Genomic DNA, 14,810 nt, shown 5'->3' with positions numbered 1-14,810 from the left:
AGCCCAGGTGTGCTTCTGCCAAAGCCCAGAGCTCCCGGATGCAAAGAGAGGACCACAAGCATGAAAATAAACGGCTGCAAAGCCTGACCCTTCCTCTTTCTCTCCTGGAGCCTGTCTCGGTGGCGGTGGGGCGGGCAGCCCTCCGCCCTCTGCTCACAGGGAGAAAGGGACAATGGGCAGAGGGGCTGCAGCGTACCCGGCTCGCCCTTCTGCCTGGAACCCCTAGTACGGAGAACTCACTGCTCAGCCCGCGGCTTCTGGTTGATGTCGGGAAGGACGTGAACTTCATGGAAGCCCAGTCGGAACTTGCTCAGCAGAGAAATGATCCTGGAAGACGGAGATGTTTAAAATCGTACTTACTCATTCATTCAATGAATTTTTATGGCGCGCCTGCTGAGGAGAGAGCAGTGAGCAGAACAAGTCCAATCTGCTCACCGCCCTCACAGAGTTTACATTCTAACCCGGGAGGGACGGACAATAAACGAGTACTGATAACATAGGTCAAATGACAAGTGATTGATTTGTCGACCAGTATTTCCCAAGCATCTGGGGGCCACCCCTGTCCTAGCACACCCGCGCATCAGCCGGGGACCTCGCTGCAGTGCACATTCTGATTCAGCTGATCTGGGTCAGGGCCTGGGATTCTGCATTTCTGAGAAGATCCCGGGAGATGGGAAGCTGCTGATCCATAGACCACACCTTGAGAAGAAGAAGTCTATGGGACGGGAAGGTAAATACAGGACATTACAGGGCGGCTGGGCAAAGGTAACACACACGAACAAGGTACGGAACCAGGGGTAGTGAGCCAGATGGTGGCAACTTTGCCTCCAACAGGGGAGGAGACGCCAGCTGTGGTTTGCAGCAATCAGGGAAGGCTTCACAGAGGAGGTGGCGATCTGGCTGAATGGTGCATGGTGGGTAAACTTATTATAGGCCAAAGCAGGTGGGGTGGGGTGTGTCCACACTGGAATAACCCAAGGAGCCTTGTAAACAACAGGCCTGCCTCTGCCCTAGCCCCTCACTGCATCAGAATCCCTGGGTGGGACATGGCTTTGGTGATATCCCAGGACTAGTTGGCAGGATGCGAGCGCCCCAGCAGGGGAGTCCAAATGAGTGACGGTATGGGGGTGCAGGGGGTGGAGTGGGAGCAGTGGGGGGTCAGGGAAGAGAAAGGTGAGGGAGACAAGCCAGAAGGACCAGGCTGGGGCCCAGCTGTCAAGCCACTGCAGGCCCCTGACCTTGGGAGTGAAATTAGGGAAGCAGAGCTGGGGGCCGCTGACATCTCGACATCTCGGTGTATGGGGTTGCGGGGGAGAGGCGGGCAGGAGGCAGCTCAGGCCTGGCCAGGGTTCACGAGGAGGGCAGAGGGCGTGGCCCAGTAGAGCAGTAGAGAGACGGTTGGGGAGCCAAGGAGATATCACAAGCTCTGCTTGAAAGCACCCCGTGACCCTGCGGGTCTGCGGGCTCGAGCTGAGTGAGGCCAGCTGAGCCCAGCTTCCCCTGGGGGCTGGGTCAGGAGGCTGGGCTGCTTCTGCACCCTTGGGAGGCCAGAGAAGCTGTTTGCCCCGAGCATTGCTGAGTAGGGCCTGCCAGTGGAGAAGTTCTCAACAAGAGTGAGGACAACGAGCTGCGATGGCTGGGTTGCCCTTAACTCGCAGGAGGTGACTGAGAAGGGGTCCTGCGGATGTAGTCCTGGTGTAGGACCAGGGTGGCACGGCCTGAGGTCCCAACCCAGGGGTGTCACAGCTGGGATGGCTGCCGAGGGCACTAGAGGCAGAGCAGGGTTTCTTCTCTTGGGCTAGTTACTGCACGACTTTGGGCAAGCCCCCCATCCTTCCCTGCCCATGTGCCCCCTCCAGTGGTCCTCTACCCTACGACCTCCGACCTCATTTGACCTTGCTGTAAGCAGCAGTCGCCCAACTCTAAGCACACATGTGCCACCTGCCCGACTCCTGCCACCCCCCCGACCTGTGTATCTGCCTTACTATTTACTTCCTTTTCAGCTTAAATCAACTCACATTCTTACTTAGCCACATGTTGAAAGGAAATTTCATATCACCATTCCAAACAGAGAACCAGCATCTCATGCCAGAAAGAGGCGATTAATAAAACTCGAGTAAATAAAAGAACGTCACTAAATTCCGGCCAGCCGCACAGCCTGCCGAGCCCAGGCAGGCCTGCCCTCTGGTGCTTGGACAGGAGATTCGCATGGATTCCTGAGCACAGAATCAACCACAGATTGGGAAAATTAAAGGTCACCTCTCACCAAGAGATTCTGTGGGATTCGCTGCCCCTTCTCTGGGCCACTACAGTCACCTCTGGTCTCACCAGGGACAGCATGCCAAGCTTGGGGGACATTGCACTGAAGGACTCGAAGCTGCACCCCATTTCTCAGGAGGAGGGGCCTTCTCTAGCCTTCATTTCACACAGGTTTCTCCTTGAGGAGATGGTGATTTTCAAATTGAACACCCTCCCTGTCACGGCTGGGACGGGGCCGTCTGCATCTTCTTAAAGGACACCAAAATGACTTCTGGAATGGAGAGAAACCTGCTCCTGCCCGGAGCTCCCTCACCATCGCTGTGACCTGGAGAGAGCGGAGCCCACCTGGGGACGGCGCCTGAGGGTGGGGGGAGCGGGCGGGGGACGCTGGGATAGAGCCGGGATGTGCTGGTCCTGCGTGGCACCCCCACCCCTGCCCGCGCTCCCCGCTTACGCCTTCCGCTCCTGGTCCATCCTGTTGATCTGGCCGCCCACAAACACACGGATCGCGCACTTGCTCCACCTTTTCTTGCGGCCCAGGAGGTAGGGGATGAGGAGGGTGAGGCCTGGCAAGGAGGGTTCCAGGGGTCAAGAGGAAAACGCTCTCAGGGTAAAGCCCTCTCTGGGTTTCCGCTCCGCCACTAGCAAACCCATCCCCTCTCTGGACCTCAGTTTACCCACCTGTATAAAGAGCTCGCGGGACTAAACCAGAGCGGCACACAGAGGATCTGTGGGCGGAGCTTATGTGGCCCGCATAATGTTTGGAATAAGTGAGCTGGCTTTTAATAATTGGGGGATTTCATGTGAAAATCAAGATTGCTGTCACTTCTCACTGCATAAGCCACAGATTACGTAGTCACTCTGTGCCTCAGTTTCCCTATTTGTAAAGGGGGTTAAAAACAGTTCCTGCCTGTGGCTTGCCTTAGGTCAATCCGTGTAAAGCACTTGGTGTCAAGCATACGGTAAGTACTCCGTCTATATCAGCCATCACTCATAGGAGGCAGCCTCTTGGAGCAGAAACATTTTCTCTCTATCTAGGACTCTATCCAAGGTGGGAACATAAAGCTGAGAGCCATATGTTTTAAGAAAAATGGGAGAGAGCGTATTTCTTTTGGAAATAAAGAATATCCCTATAGCTTTCCTGTGCAGCAGCCCAAATCTCCCGTTTATGTCACGTGCTGTGACCCCTAAGGCCGGCCCATCTGAACCTTCCACCTCACGTTGACCTCAGCTCCTCCTGTAAAGTCCTCATTTTACAGCTGAAACACTGATCCAAGAGAAGGGCCCAGCCAGCCTCCCCCGAGCCCAATGGGAGGCCCTGGGGCCCTGAGTCCCCTCTGCTGGGCTCTGAGGTCCCACCGGAGGCCTTGTTGAGAGCTGCCAAGAAGCACAGGCCAAGAGAACAGAATCATGGAGGGAAGCGGCCCCAGCAGAGCCGGTGTCCAAGGGGGCGCTGACCTCCATCGTCGAATAGCCAGTAGATGTCGATGGTCTTCTTGCCCTGCTCCGACTGGAAGATGGTGCTGGCCTGCTCCTCCCGCACCAGGGCCTCGGGGTCCACTGCAGGAGCAGAGGCGCACGTCACATGGGAGCAGAGCACATTCACATGCCTGAGTCTGTCTGAAAACAGAGCCAGCTGCCCTGTGAGGTGGGCTTGCCATCACCGGGGCTGTGCACGCAGTGCTGGAGCGCCCTGCTGAGGTCATGCATGGGGGCCTGGCCCGGAGCACCAATGGCTCTTCAACACTGAGTCTCTGATGCTCTGGCAGGTTGACCAGGAGTGGGGGTCTATGATGCACCCCTCCCTTGCTCCTAGCTTCTGTCTCCCAGGATTCTGGTGGGCACTGGGGATGGGGGCCATTCTCTTAAAGACTCCTCTGTGCCCCTCAAAGATGCCCACAGGATGCCCCCAGCTCCTGCACTGTGGCTCCCCTGCCTCCCAGAGCATCAGTGGGAAAGGACTGAAGGAGAACCCTACCCCTCCCCTCCCTACCTGTCACACTTGAGCATGACTGGTGGGACCTTGAAGGGGGCGGAACACGGGCCCAGAGCCTGCTGGGTGGGTTTCCACGATGCCCGGACACTGAAGTCCTCAGCACGGCTGGCAGTCTTTAACACTGCCCAAGCCGTCGCCTTCAGTCACCCGACCCCAGGTCTCCGGAGCCTCCTGCCCTTGACCAAGGTCCCGTGTGGCCCACCACTAGCTGCCCCACAGGGCAAGGGCCCTGAGCACTCTGTGGGTCTGCATGGGGTGGAGACTGACGTGTGCCGGAGACAGAAGGCCTGGCCCCGCGGGCGATGGCTTCCTTGCGGTCCTCCGCTGGGTCAAACACGGGGTTAACTGCAAGAGAGAGGGCAGCTTTGTCCCTAGGCTCCCCTGCCTGGGGCAAGTCCTGGTTCCTCCTCTTCACACCAGGAAGAGTCCTGGCTCCTTCCTGCCACTGATTGGGCCCCGCCCTCTGGACCCGGCCCTTTATGCTCCAGCTCCACTGGCTTCTTTCTGCTCCTCAGACCTCGCTCGCTCATGCCCCCGCGCAGGCCTCAGTGGTGGGTGCTCCCTGAGCCAGGAGCACGCCTTCCCCAGCCCCACTTCTAGCAAAAGGCCCCCTCCTCAGGGAGGCCTTCCTGACCGCGTGCGCGGTGTCGGAGTCACTGTCTGAAATGACTTATGAGGCCACTGCTTTTCCCGCTGGATCATCAGCTCCCCAAGGGCAGACCCAGTTTAGTTTCCTGCGCGCCCCCAGCGCCTAGCACAGCGTCATCAGGAGCGAGGCTGCTGCTCTGCACAGACTGGCTGATAAATAGTCACGGAACAACTGCTCTGGGCTGGGTGTGCGCTCGGCACTGGGTGACGTGGACGGACGACACCAGGCCCTGCCTGCAGGAAACCCAGGTCCACTCCTTCCAGCTCCCCCGCACCCCTGCCCCTGTTTGTTTTCATATATGCGATTTCTTTCACACCTCCAAATATCACTGATTCAGAGTCTGCGTATTCATATGTGACTTTGCATGTAAAACACCTCCTCACTGGGGGCCCCAACGATGGTCTCAGAGACCAAAACGTCCAGTTGTCATGGCCTACGTGCGCATGCTCGTATTCCGGTGTCTTCACAAGGGCATTCTCCTCTCTCTTCCTTTTCTCTCTCCTCGAACCTCTTTATCCCATCTGGTTACAAAAGCATTCATCGAGCCTGGGCGAGCTCTGGGTTCCAGTCTCGGTTCTGCCCTAAGCTGGAAGCATGACCTTGAACTGGTCACTTCCCCTGTCTGGGCCTCAGTTTCTCCATTTGGGAACCCAATGAGCTCTAAGGGAGCATCAAAAGCTGACTTTCTAGGAGTCTGTGACCTTTTATTCCTTACTAATTTTCCACTTTCTTCCCTCCACCACTTAAAAAAAAATTGGGTTCTAGAACTTTCTGGAATCCTGTTCCAGTTTTTGACAGGGGTGCCAAGCAGGTGGGGTGTGCACTCACTGTGTGCCTGCATCATCTCCGAGATGTTGAGCCCCTCACGCATCCTCATGACACACACACCGTAGTTGAAATCAAAAGCATCGCTGGAGAGAGAGGAGGTGGGTCAGGCTCCTCCTGGTCCCAGCCCCCAGGCCGCAGGAGGCCACCTGTTGAGAGCTGGCTCTGCCGCCCGCCACACCCTTTCTGCTCTCTGAGCCTCAGTCTCCCCATCCCCGGGAATTGGAGAGTCCCAGGACCTCTTCAGTTCTATAGTCTGTGGCCCCGGAGATCCTGTGGACCCTGTACTTGGGGGGAAACCAAGTCAGGCCAGTCTTGGAGCCAGGCGCTGTCCTCCTGATACGTTTGGAAAATCCTCAGAGCTCTGCCAACAGAGGTGGGGATGGGCATTATTATCCCCACTTTACAGATGCGAAAACTGAGTTTGGGGGAGTCACTTGCAGACAATGGAGGAAGCGGCCAGCTGGGATTAGAGTTAAAGAGCTGAGCCTGTAATCCCCGAGGGCACACATCCGCACAGGGAGGGCCTCGCTCGGGAAGGCAGCAATAGATTGTCTGTTGACCACCAGATCTGGAAGCCTCCTGCCCCAGAAGAACATTCACTGCCTGGTTGACACAGTGCCCGAGAGCCCCGCATTAGGGTTTGACGGAACAGGCCAAGCCCCGCCCTGGGTGACCTCTGCAGCATTACACGTCTCCGGGACGGGCACCTTCTCCAGCATGCGGAGTCTTGGAATGTTGGAGCTGGGGAGGGGGCCTGAGAGCAGGCAGTCCAACACCGCGTGCTGGGATTTCGATGGGGGCCACGGCTCAGAGTCACACGGCTGGCTCACAGCAGACCCGGAGGCAGGCCCAGCCCCCCACACTCAGCCTTGTGTGCTTTAAATGCTATTGCACACTGCCTCTCTGTACCACCTCAATGCAGAAAAGCGACTCAGGCAGGCGTTTTCTGGACCTTGCAGAGCAAGAGCTGAAGGAGAAAGGGTTTGGAGTGAACCCTGAAATCCCCAGCGAGTTCTTCCCCTGGTCCCACTCCCCACACTTGTCTTGTCGCCTCCTCGGAGGTCTGCTTTCACGTCTTGATTAGTGGTACCACCCTACAGCTCGAGAGCTGTCCATCTGTAGGTCTTGTGCAGCCCACAGGAGGGCACAAGGTTTTCACCTAAAAACATACCTTTTCAACTGCTCTGTAAAACTAGGTCTGGCAACCCTGGGCCCACATTTCTGTCTGGGCACAACTGGCTGGCGCCAAGTAACAGCTGCTGTCTCTAGTTCACCACAGTCCCCACCGCTCCCTGTTGTCCCACACCTGGCTCTCTTCACTGTGTTACCTGCCTGTTCCCTGCCCAGCTTGGTGTCCAGATCAGAGTGGGGAACCCCCAGTCTGTCTGTTTCCTCCTCGGCTTTGAACCAGCAGACTCAGCTTCTTTTCTTTTTTTTTTTTTTTTTGCTTTTTCTCCCCACAAATCCCCCCAGTACATAGTTGTATATTTTAGTTGTGGGTCCTTCTAGTTGTGGCATGTGGGACACCGCCTCAGCGTGGCCTGATGAGTGATACCATGTCCGCACCCAGGATCCGAACCTGCGAAACCCCGGGGCGCCGAAGTGGAACGCGCGAACTTAACCCACTCGGCCTCCGGACTCAGCTTCTTGATAGCACCCACTGCTTCCCCTTTGCGTCCTAAGACCCAGGAAACTCCAAAGGCCCCACTTGACAGACCCGAGGCCCTGCGTCCCTGCCGCCCTCACTCACTGCAGGATGCCGATGTAGTCCTCTACCGTGGCCGGGTGAGCCGACTGCCAGTTCTTCTTGAACCCGACCACCAGAATGTTGGGCTTCATTCTCCCGAGACCGGCGGCCTGGCGGGGCAGGGCAGTGGGGTGGGGGTGCGGTGAGGGATCAGGCCTCACGCCCCGCAGGGGCTCTGTCCTGTGACCAGGGTGGGGCTCTCTTGCAGCCCAGCTGCCCTCTCCACCATGTAGCGAGGGCTCAGGAAATACATCCCCCAGTTCAGGGTCCTGTCTGCCTGGACATGCCACGAGAAAGGTGAAGCTACAGCCAAAGCTGTCCCCTGTGGCCTCTCCAAACCTGGGCCAACGACAGGGCTGTCCCATTAGTCCTGGGTTAGCCCAGATCCTGCCTCTCTAGCGAATTATTTTGCATAACACGGGACTTGAATTTGGATGTTTTGGAAGCTTGGAGTATTCCTGGGTCATCTAATCCATACGTCTTTTATATTTCTCTCTCTCTCTCTCTTTTCTTTTTGGTGAGGAAGATTGGCCCTGAGCTAACATCCATGCCAATCTTCCTCTATTTTTTTGTATGTGGGATGCTGCCACAGCACGGCCTGAGCAGTGTGTGGGTCCGTGCCCAGGATCCAAACCCAGGAACCCCAGGCTGCCAAAGAGGAGCATGCAAGCTTAACCACTATGCCACCGCTTTTTCTCTCCTTTGTTAATGTTCAAAAATTTTTTTGAGGTGAAATTCACATAACATAAAACTACCCATTTTAAAGGGTATAACTCAGTGGCATTTAGTATACTCAATGTTGTGCAACCATCACCTCTATCTACCCCCAAAATGTTTTCATAACCCCAGAAGGAGACCCTGTCTGCTCTTTTGTCCTTTAACTTTGAGAAAAATTTAAAACTATTGAAAAGGATTCCCATATGTTGACTCAGAATTAACAACTGCTCCCATTTTACAGACAAGAAAACTGAGCAGTAAAACAAACTGCCCGGTAGAATGTTCTAGATCTCGATCTGAGTGACGGTATGTGTATGTAAACATTTATCAAAGTATACACTTAATGTTTTCTCACTTTACTGTCTGCAACTTATATCTTTAAAAAACCAAAAACCAAGATCTGTCCATGGTCTCACAGCCCCACAGGCTTCCAAGTCAGTGTCCCCAGGCCCTGGGCGCCCCTAGAAAGTGCCCTGAATCAGCATAGCTGGAGACGCAAGAGAGGCGGGACTCTTGTTGCAGAAAAAGGGCTTCCACTAGCCCCTCAGGATGTCCCGCCTTCCAGGCTGTCACACCAGTTAGCACATCCCAAGGGGGAGCCCCGAACCCCGGCACCTGCATGAGAATCTGGACGCCACTGCGGAGGTCCTCGGCGATGACGTCCGAGTAGAAGGCCTTGATCTTCCTTTTGTTCAGCCACTTGGTGTGCCCGTTGGCGATGAGCCGGAGCTCAGGCATCCTCTGTTTGCGGGGTCCCTGTGGGTGGTGGGGGCAGGTGACATCAGGGGCTGCCTTTGCCCTCTGACCTGAGACTTCTTCCCTCCTCTACCCTGGAGGCTGCCCCATGGGCTCAGCAGCATCCAGAGGGTCCGTTTCCCTTTACAGAGTTTGGGGCAGGAAAGAAGAGGGGGGAGGCGGGGAGGAAGATGGAAGGAGCAGAGGAGAGGCAGAGCAGCGGGGAGCAGCCAGTGGGAGGGACAGGGAAGCAAGGAGAACCACGCTGGCACGGGGCCCCGCCCGGCTCTGCTATTCTGCAGCCCCTGCGCCCCCATTCCCACCCGCACCCACCCATCCCCGCCCCCACACCCCCCCGCCCCACCCCACCTGCAGGGGGCACTCACCACAAGCACGTGGCCACAGATCATCAGGCTGAGGTTCCGGGTGAAGGTGCCCACAAAGTCCACCAGGGCCGGACGGAAGTTGGGGGGCCCCGTGAGCACCAGGCACTGGGGGCTGAGGAGAGGAAGGGAAAAGGTCATGAGCCATCAGGACAGGGCCCACCAGGATCTGGATGCCAAATGCAGGTGCCGGGGATTTCTGCCGCCTCTCCTCCCACAGAGGTGGACCACCCCGTGGCCTCGTCTTCCCGTCTGTGACTCAGGGCTACTCTGGGGCCCTTCCAGCTCTCTTGGTGGCCACCACGCTGGTTCTCCCCTTGTCCTTCCTGCTCAGGATCCACTCGGGCAAACCCCTCTTCTCCCTGCTCCACCTGGCGCTCCTGCCCTGCCCAGGCCAGCATGGTGGTGGGAAGAATAAAGACTAGGAGTGGGGAGGCCCATCCCTTAGGAGCTCACTGTGTCACCTGGGTGGGTGACTCAGTCTCTGTGTTGAGAGGCAGCTGAGGGTCATGGTCAAGGGCCACTACCAGACTCAGTCGGAGCCAGAAGAAATTGGCCACTCACCAGCTGTGTGACCTGGGGCCAGTTATTTAACCTCTCTGTGCCTCGGTGTCCTTATCTGTGAATGGGGTTAGTAATTTCATATACCTCACAGGGTTGTCTCGAGGCTGCGTAAGGACTTTGTGCAGTGCCTGGCTCATAGTAAGTGCAACGTAAATAGGTACAGACAATCGTTAGCATTGCCATCTGGTGGAAAGTGGGTCCTGGGCACACGATTCTCCTTGCCAAGGAGGGGAATAGCTTTGACGAGCGCCCAGGAAAGGCTCATCCCATCGGCCTTGTGAATGATTGCCCTGGGATTTCCAACACCGGATCACCCTTTGCAGTTGGAAGAGCATGTTCCACTATGGAAACTGAGGCACAGAGAGGTGACTCGACTTGCTTGGTCCCCATCAGGCAATGTGGACCCCGGCCTCCTGACTGCTGGGTGGTGCTCCTCTGCCTCTGCTCCCCGCCTGGGGCAGGTGACAGGTCTTGGCCTAGAGCCCCCCAGAGCTGGGCCATGCCAGCCCTTGGTCCCAGGCGGGGTCCCCGAGGCTGTGCTCACCGGTAGTTCTTGATGTGGTCCTCCACCTCGTTGAGGCCCACCGAGGAGCTCAGGGCCAGGTTGTAGGAGCCGGCCTGCACCGAGGAGCCCCAGTTCACCTCTGAGCGTGGGGGTGAGGGCAAGATTAGAAACGACTGGGAGAAACCAGCCATGCAGAGGGAGGGGATGCCAGCCTTCTTCAGGAGCCAGCACCCAGGGGAGCAGAGCCACCCGGCAGGTGGACGGCCGAGGTCTGTTCCTAACATTTGCACATACCCTATGGCCACATATTTCAAAATTACATCAAGGTAGAAAACTTCACAAAATATTCTCCCCCGCTGACAAACAGCCCTTCATAATGACCTGGAAGGCCAGGTTGAAATTTAGAATTCCAGGCTTCCTGGAGTTCTGCATCCCACCCCCAGGTCACCCCAGGATCCTTGCCTGTGGGCACACAGCCCTCCTGCCCACGTGTCCGCGCTTTGTCCACTGCCCTTCCATCAGCCAGCCCTTGGCCACCTCAGGCCTAGGTGTGCCCACCAGCGGGCCAGCCACTCTCAGGAGGATGGACCTGGGCCGGCAATTCCAGAGTCCTGGGTGCCCGGGGGTGGCCCAGAAGTAGAGGCGTGGGCTCTGAGTAGGCACATTCCCGCCTCACGGGGAGGGACGAGGTTGGAGGGCCAGAGCCCAGGGTAGGCCCTCTGGGAAAAATGGGGGCCCCTGAGCCCCGTGCAGCCCGCGAGCACACACCTGGCTTCTTGTAGATGACGTAGAGCAGTAGGAAGAGGACGACGCCGATGGCAATGAGGGCCGCCCACCAGGTGAGAAGGAACATGATGACCACGGAGATGACCGCCCCAAACAGTGCCGCCCACTTGCTGTAGTAGCGGAACGAAGGCCTCCATCCTGGGTCGGGGCACAGGTCGGGGGCCCGCTCAGCACTCGGGGGCTTCCTGCTGGGCCAGCGCTGCCGGGCGGGGCCGGGGTGGCAATGCCCACAGTGCCCTGGGCCAGGATCCCAGCCTGTGCCCACCCTCCCAGCCACCCTGAATCCTGGGGCTGGGCCTGGAGGTGCTGGGGAGGACCACGTGCCCACCTTGGCTGGCCACAGGGCTCTGCCATGTTGACAGACTACACCAGAGAGGAAGTGTCTAGCTCCGGCCAAAGCCAGCCACACACCAGCAGCAGCACAAGCTCCCATGGCTCACGTGGAGCCAAGGCAGGGACATGGAGGGGAAGGATGTGATTCTGCTGGCTCCACCCCTGGAGGCCATGCCAGGGCCACCACTAGGGGCAGCTGCCCCATGGCACGCTTTGGGGGCACCATGGTCTCTGGTCTATAGAAAAGGCGGCCTGGTGACCGGCTTATCAGCGATTTAGGACTAATTAGAAAAAGTCATCCTGCAGACTCTTTACTGCCGCCTGCCAGAAAATTTTCATAATAAACATGTAAATCTATGACACCTCTGAACAGCAACGACTAGAGTTGCGCAATGTGCAACGTGCACAACCTGTCTGTGCCACGTGCACAACCTGTCTGTGCCATTGGGCAATTGTCTCTCCTCTCCGGGGAGTCAGACTCCTGACTCCTGTAAAATTGGTGCAGGAAGGCACTAGGAAAATCTCTGCACACTGTAAACAGGGCATGAATGCATACCCAGTATACATTGTAAGTGCTTGCTTAAGAATAGTGGCTATTATTATTCTATGAATGGTCCCTTTAATTGCTTTTGATTTGAAGGGTGACCTTGGTCTGCCCACTTCCATCCGCCTTGCCCTCCCCCCTCCATACCCCAGCCCCAGGCGCCTCCTCCCGCAGCGGGGAGGGCGTGGCTTACCGGGCGAGTTGGTGATGGAGGCGTGGAAACAGCTGAAGTTGATGAGAGCGTAGGAGCACAGGAAGAAGTTGGAGATGATGGGGGCAATGGTGTTGAGCTCAGCTTCAGGGACCCGAGGGAGAGAGAGGACAGTCTGTTGGGCAGCCCCACCGAGGAGCTGCCTGGCCCCTACCCTCGCAGAGTGGAGGACCCCGGACAGGCCACCAAGGCTCAACTCGTCTCAACCTCATCTATGAAATGGGTCCATCATTTCGTGAAGCTCAAAGGGCAGATGTTCGGTAGACTGTAAACTGGGGGCTTTAAAGAGGATGGAGAGCTGTGTGAGAGTAAAGCCCATCAGGCTACGGGATGGCCCAGGGCAGTGGCTGTCGCACTCTTGTGTGACCACAAATTACGGTAAGAAATACATCTTACAGCGTGACCTAGGACACGCGTCATCTTTTCTCTGGGACTCTGAGACTGCGTCACACTTCCACCCACAGAGGAAACCCCTCGAGAACTGCCTCCTCCCCTCCCCGTCTCGGTGCCCCTCCCCTGCCACGGCCCCCAGCACCCCCAGACACACTTTTGCGTGTGAATCCTTGTCTCGGGGGGCCTGCTTCTGGGGGATCCCAAAACAAGACAAGCACCTCTCCTGTGCTGGGGCTTCCGTACATGACTCCACCGAATCCACAAGAACCCCGCCCCCGAGCATCCGAGGTCATGGTCCTCAGTCTGAAGTCCAGTCAGAACCACCCAGATAAAAGGACATCAAATCTGAACGGGAGTGGTGATAGGAACTGCAAGTTGAGTGGGGGAACACCCAGACCGACCAGATGTTTCCAGCTCCTGGGTGTGGCCCTGCTGCCCCTTCGTTGGGTTTGTGATCCAGGAGCATCCAGGGTCTGGAAAAGTTCCCCTGAGTGGAAGTGACCAGACCGCTAGGGGAGGGGTCTGGATTGGTGATGCCGGCCTGAGTAGTGGGGATTCAGCTGTGGCAGGAAGGCCCTCCCAGCCTGGGGAGGTTCACCAGCAGGAGACCCCCACCCCACTCCTGCATACAGAGTGGGGCCCGGGGGACATCACACTGTGGCATGGCCACTGCCCTTGCTCAGCGTGACCACCTCTCTCCTAGCGGGGTCTGCCTTGTCAGCTAAGTCAGTCCCATATATGTGTGCAAGTGTGTATGTCCATACACATATGGTTTCTTCCTACCCATGTGCGACACACTTGCTGTGCACTGTTGCTCCCCTTTTGCAGATGAGGAAACTGAGGCTCAGGGAGGTGACTGATTTGTCCAGGGTCACACAGCTGGCACGTGGCAAAGCCAGGACAGAGAGGCGGTCTCACTCACTGATTCTCTGGGCTCTTTCTCTGAGGGCATCCCCTCCCTTGAGGCCCAAGGGGTCCAGCAGCTCAAGGGCCGAGAAATGAGGTTTGTCTAGTTCATACCCTGCAGAGACATTGATCCAGCTGTTCGTATCAGCTCCGGAGGATACCTATCAGCTGTCCTGTGCTCCAAAAGTGTCCTGGGGGCTAATTCAGACCTGGCAGGAGGGATCCCGGCTGCCAGGACGTGGGAGTGCAGAACCAGGAGAAGCAGGTAGGGTCCCTTCTAACAACATAGAACAGTCCTCCTGCCTGGCCTGGGGGAGGAGTGGGGTGGGGAGGGACCACCTGACCCCCCAAAGTCTCCCTCCAGCCAGGGCCTCACCCACTGAAGAGTTAGTCTCTGAGTGCCCACTACCTGCTAGGCCTGGGGGCCGCAGGGCGCCAAGGTGAGCAGAACAGAGAGGTGTCCTGCCTGTGGCCCTCACGGCCACCGGCCAGGAGAGGGGGCCAGCCCTGACGTGCCCCGCAGACTCTCACCAATGATAATGAAGGCCACAGCGATGGCGTAAGCCAGCAGGTAGCCGCGCACCGGCTCGTTGTTCTTGCCATAGCCCTTGCCGAAGAAGCCGATCAGTGGGTACAGCTGGTCCACGCACAGACACTGTGGGCAAAGCACGACACGCTCACCCACCGGCTGGGCCCTGCCCCCTCCTCTCCCGGCCCCTGCAGCCACCTGGACCCCAGCCCCCCCTTGCTCCCTCGTGACCTCAGCAGGGTACGCCCCCCATCTGGGTCCCAGCTCTGTCTCTGTGAAGTGGGAGTGGTCTCCCCACCTCCCCATGAAGACAGTGAAAGGACAAAGAGAGGAGCCGATCACAGCGAGTGAAGCCGGGGCGGTGGACTTGCAGACGGGGTGCCCGGCTGCACAGGGCGGGGTTCAGGGCGGGACAGGGCAGGAGGGGGCTGCTCCCTGCAAGAGTTTGCTCCCTGGCCCTTCTTCCTCCAGTCTAGACATCCCTGTCACATGACGCCTCCAGGCTTCTGTGGCAGTCGCCTGGGGATCCGGTACCTGGGCCTCCCAGACTCCACCCCCCACAGCCTCACCTGGAAGACTTTGGCGGCAGAGACGAGGCAGGCCAGCGCAGAGGAGAGGGTGGCCCCAAAGATGCCTGCCGTGATCAGGGGTGCGAAGCCGGACACCATGCTCATGCTCTGCGGGGACACGGGGTTTAGGGCCCCCATAGTGGGGGCTGGGCCCAG

General features: G+C 57.7%; 1 protein-coding gene across 2 annotated transcripts in view; it reads right to left on the bottom strand.

Moving 5' to 3' along the window:
• Nucleotides 1–14,810, bottom strand: part of SLC12A3 (solute carrier family 12 member 3) — a 35,750-nt gene that overhangs the window by 9,829 nt on the left and 11,111 nt on the right. Inside the window, exons 11-24 of one of the 2 annotated variants that reach the window (XM_070613692.1) lie at nucleotides 14,655–14,762; nucleotides 14,088–14,211; nucleotides 13,573–13,671; nucleotides 12,240–12,341; nucleotides 11,152–11,307; nucleotides 10,423–10,522; nucleotides 9,318–9,429; nucleotides 8,812–8,952; nucleotides 7,483–7,589; nucleotides 5,733–5,815; nucleotides 4,523–4,600; nucleotides 3,718–3,819; nucleotides 2,714–2,825; nucleotides 241–327 (exon numbers count right to left, since the gene is read on the bottom strand). In XM_070613692.1, the coding sequence (XP_070469793.1) occupies nucleotides 241–327; nucleotides 2,714–2,825; nucleotides 3,718–3,819; nucleotides 4,523–4,600; nucleotides 5,733–5,815; nucleotides 7,483–7,589; nucleotides 8,812–8,952; nucleotides 9,318–9,429; nucleotides 10,423–10,522; nucleotides 11,152–11,307; nucleotides 12,240–12,341; nucleotides 13,573–13,671; nucleotides 14,088–14,211; nucleotides 14,655–14,762 (1,511 nt within the window). The remainder of the gene's footprint in view (nucleotides 1–240; nucleotides 328–2,713; nucleotides 2,826–3,717; nucleotides 3,820–4,522; nucleotides 4,601–5,732; nucleotides 5,816–7,482; nucleotides 7,590–8,811; nucleotides 8,953–9,317; nucleotides 9,430–10,422; nucleotides 10,523–11,151; nucleotides 11,308–12,239; nucleotides 12,342–13,572; nucleotides 13,672–14,087; nucleotides 14,212–14,654; nucleotides 14,763–14,810) is intronic. The other variant, XM_008527997.2, reaches the window with a different exon arrangement.

The sequence above is a fragment of the Equus przewalskii genome, chromosome 3 (genome assembly GCF_037783145.1).
Source record: "Equus przewalskii isolate Varuska chromosome 3, EquPr2, whole genome shotgun sequence".
Classification (NCBI taxonomy): Eukaryota; Metazoa; Chordata; class Mammalia; order Perissodactyla; family Equidae; genus Equus; species Equus przewalskii.
This window is presented reverse-complemented; position numbering and strand designations above follow the sequence as displayed.